Source organism: Sphaeroforma arctica (genome assembly GCF_001186125.1).
Source record: "Sphaeroforma arctica JP610 unplaced genomic scaffold supercont1.1527, whole genome shotgun sequence".
In the NCBI taxonomy this organism is placed as follows: domain Eukaryota; class Ichthyosporea; order Ichthyophonida; genus Sphaeroforma; species Sphaeroforma arctica.
In genome coordinates, this window is record NW_014039031.1 from 1 (window position 1) to 2,419 (window position 2,419).

General features: G+C 43.9%; 1 protein-coding gene across 1 annotated transcript; it reads left to right on the forward strand.

The window, feature by feature from the left end:
* Nucleotides 1–966: 966 nt before the first annotated feature.
* Nucleotides 967–2,373, forward strand: SARC_11096 (hypothetical protein; the record flags this gene model as incomplete). The annotated part of the gene is made up of 3 exons (XM_014294827.1): nucleotides 967–1,086; nucleotides 1,339–1,570; nucleotides 2,244–2,373. Coding segments are annotated over 3 exons (482 nt in total), but the record flags the coding sequence as incomplete, so codon positions are not given.
* Nucleotides 2,374–2,419: the final 46 nt, after the last annotated feature.

Genomic DNA, 2,419 nt, shown 5'->3' on the forward strand with positions numbered 1-2,419 from the left:
CCACTAACTTCACTTCCACTAACCTAACCTCCACTAACTTCATCTCCACTAGCCGTATCTTCACCAACTTCACTTCCACTAATCTAGCCTCCACTAGCCACACCTCCACTAACCTCATCTCCACTAGCCGCTTCTCCACTAAATTCACTTCCACTAACGTAACCTCCACTAACCTCACCTACACTAGTCGCATCTCCACTGACTTCACTTCCACTAACCTAACCTCCAATAGCCGTATCGCCATTAGCCTCACCTCCACTAGCCGCATCTCCATTAACTTCACTTCCACTATCCTCACCTCCGCTAACCGAATCGCCACTAACCTCGCCTCCACTAACCTCACCTCCACTAGCTGCATCTCCACTAACCTCACCTCTACTAATCTCGCCTTCCAATACCGGAGTGTACTGTTCCCGTCATGAGCGCACATAAATTGTGCAACTACTTAACTCGCAGCCGGTTAGCTGATAATATATATTGCGTCCTAAATCTGAACATGATGTAAATTTCGGCATGTTGCATCCAGCCCCTACACTACGACCTGAGCAACTGGACCGGGAAAACCCCAGTTGCCCTGCTCTTGGAATTGACACAGAAGAAGAAATGGCACAAGCCTAGGTATATAACGGTACGTGAAAGATAATACAGAAGAAAACGTATCAACAATCTGCAATGTATTAGTGTATATATTTACGGTACAGAATGACACAGCCCATGACCTATCACTGTGTGTAGATACATGAAGTGAGGGAGGCTGAACTATCTATAACATCCTACTTTAGCTAAATGAGCGAGCTTCGGCTCACATCCAGGCTGTCGATTTTTTTCGACGGACGTAAACGTATGGTCTGGTGAACATCAATGAATGTTGGTTCTTGGCTGTAATGCTCAAATGTATACCGGATCATATTCACACTATTGAGCACACCCCTATTGACTAAAAAAAACCATATTTTTTTTTCGCAGAAAAAAAAACCTAAGGGACATCTGGTTGTGGTAGTGTTGGAGAAAAAGGACAAGAAAGGTGAAATACAGCAGGTGTCGTATGCAGCTGAGGAACCTTGTCCAACTGCGGCTGATGCTAAAGTATGCGTGATGAAATATATACTTTCAGCTATATATATATATATATTATTTTAGTATGAATAAGCTTATTTCTTATCTACCTACCACTACATACACCTGTAAACGTATGTATCAGCGCTGTGTGGTGTGTAAACTCATCTCTCCGTTGGAGCGATGTCATAAATCAACATCTCATGCCTATTATGCATGTTTCAGCATTACGTTTTGCATCAATATTCATTCCATTCCGAATCACCTCACAACTGCACACAGCTACGAACCTGTGTCTTGGCACTACATGGCGTACAGAGCCATCTGTCCATGAAGATGATGATTGCACCCGCATTGCGGCCATACTGGACCGAGTTGGACACCACGCACAAGCAAAAGCACACCCTCACAGTCCCCGGCGACCCGTTCGAGAAAACCGCCCCGAACACAGCCGAGTTCCAGAAGAAAATGGAAGCCCTGAAGATTGCACCTGTACCTCAAAAAGAGGACCGGGGTATGATTCTGTGAGTGCATGATCAGAGTTCGTCTGCGAATGCGCTGTTTGTATGTGAGTCGCGATCGGTTCAAAAAAAAAAGCTCCGAACACAACCGAGTTTTGGAAGATAATGTATGCCCTGAAGATTACACCTGCATCCCAGAAAGAAGACCGGTGTATGGTTCTGTGAGTATGTGATCAGAGTTTGTCTGTGATTGCGTTGTTGTTTGTATGAATTTGGCGATTGTCCGAATATACTGTCGCGAACACAACCAAAAGAATATATGCCTTGGAGATTGCACCTGCCCTCAAAAAGAGGACCGAAGTAAGGTTCTGTGTGTGTATGATTAGAGTTCGCCTGTGGTTGCGCCGTTGTTTGCATGTTTGTGTGTCTCCTACCTATGAACGTTTTTTTACACACAGCAAACAATCCCAGGTAAAACCGCAATGTCTCAAAAGTAAGTCAGTCGGTGCTATGCCAGCCCATATACTCAATACACGAATTGTATACGCATATCTTAGACACCTCATCGAACTAGCTGCATGTCAGGTTTTAGGGTTTACCATGAAACCCTAAAAACCCAATACCCCAACATGGTAACGTTCATCGCAATGCCGAAACAAAGTGCAGCAACATCTCAACCCAACTACCCTCCATGTGCAAATGTTCACGTCAAATTATTATTTACAGCCACCACAGAGAATCCGGACATGCCAAAACGCATACAACTAGAGAGCAAGAAGATCGAAGTACACATGAGCGAAGCCGTCCGCGCCTTTGTGGAAGAAGTAATTAAGAACACGCCTTTGGACAATGTTAGGTGTGTGATATATATATATATATATATATATACATTAATATATATA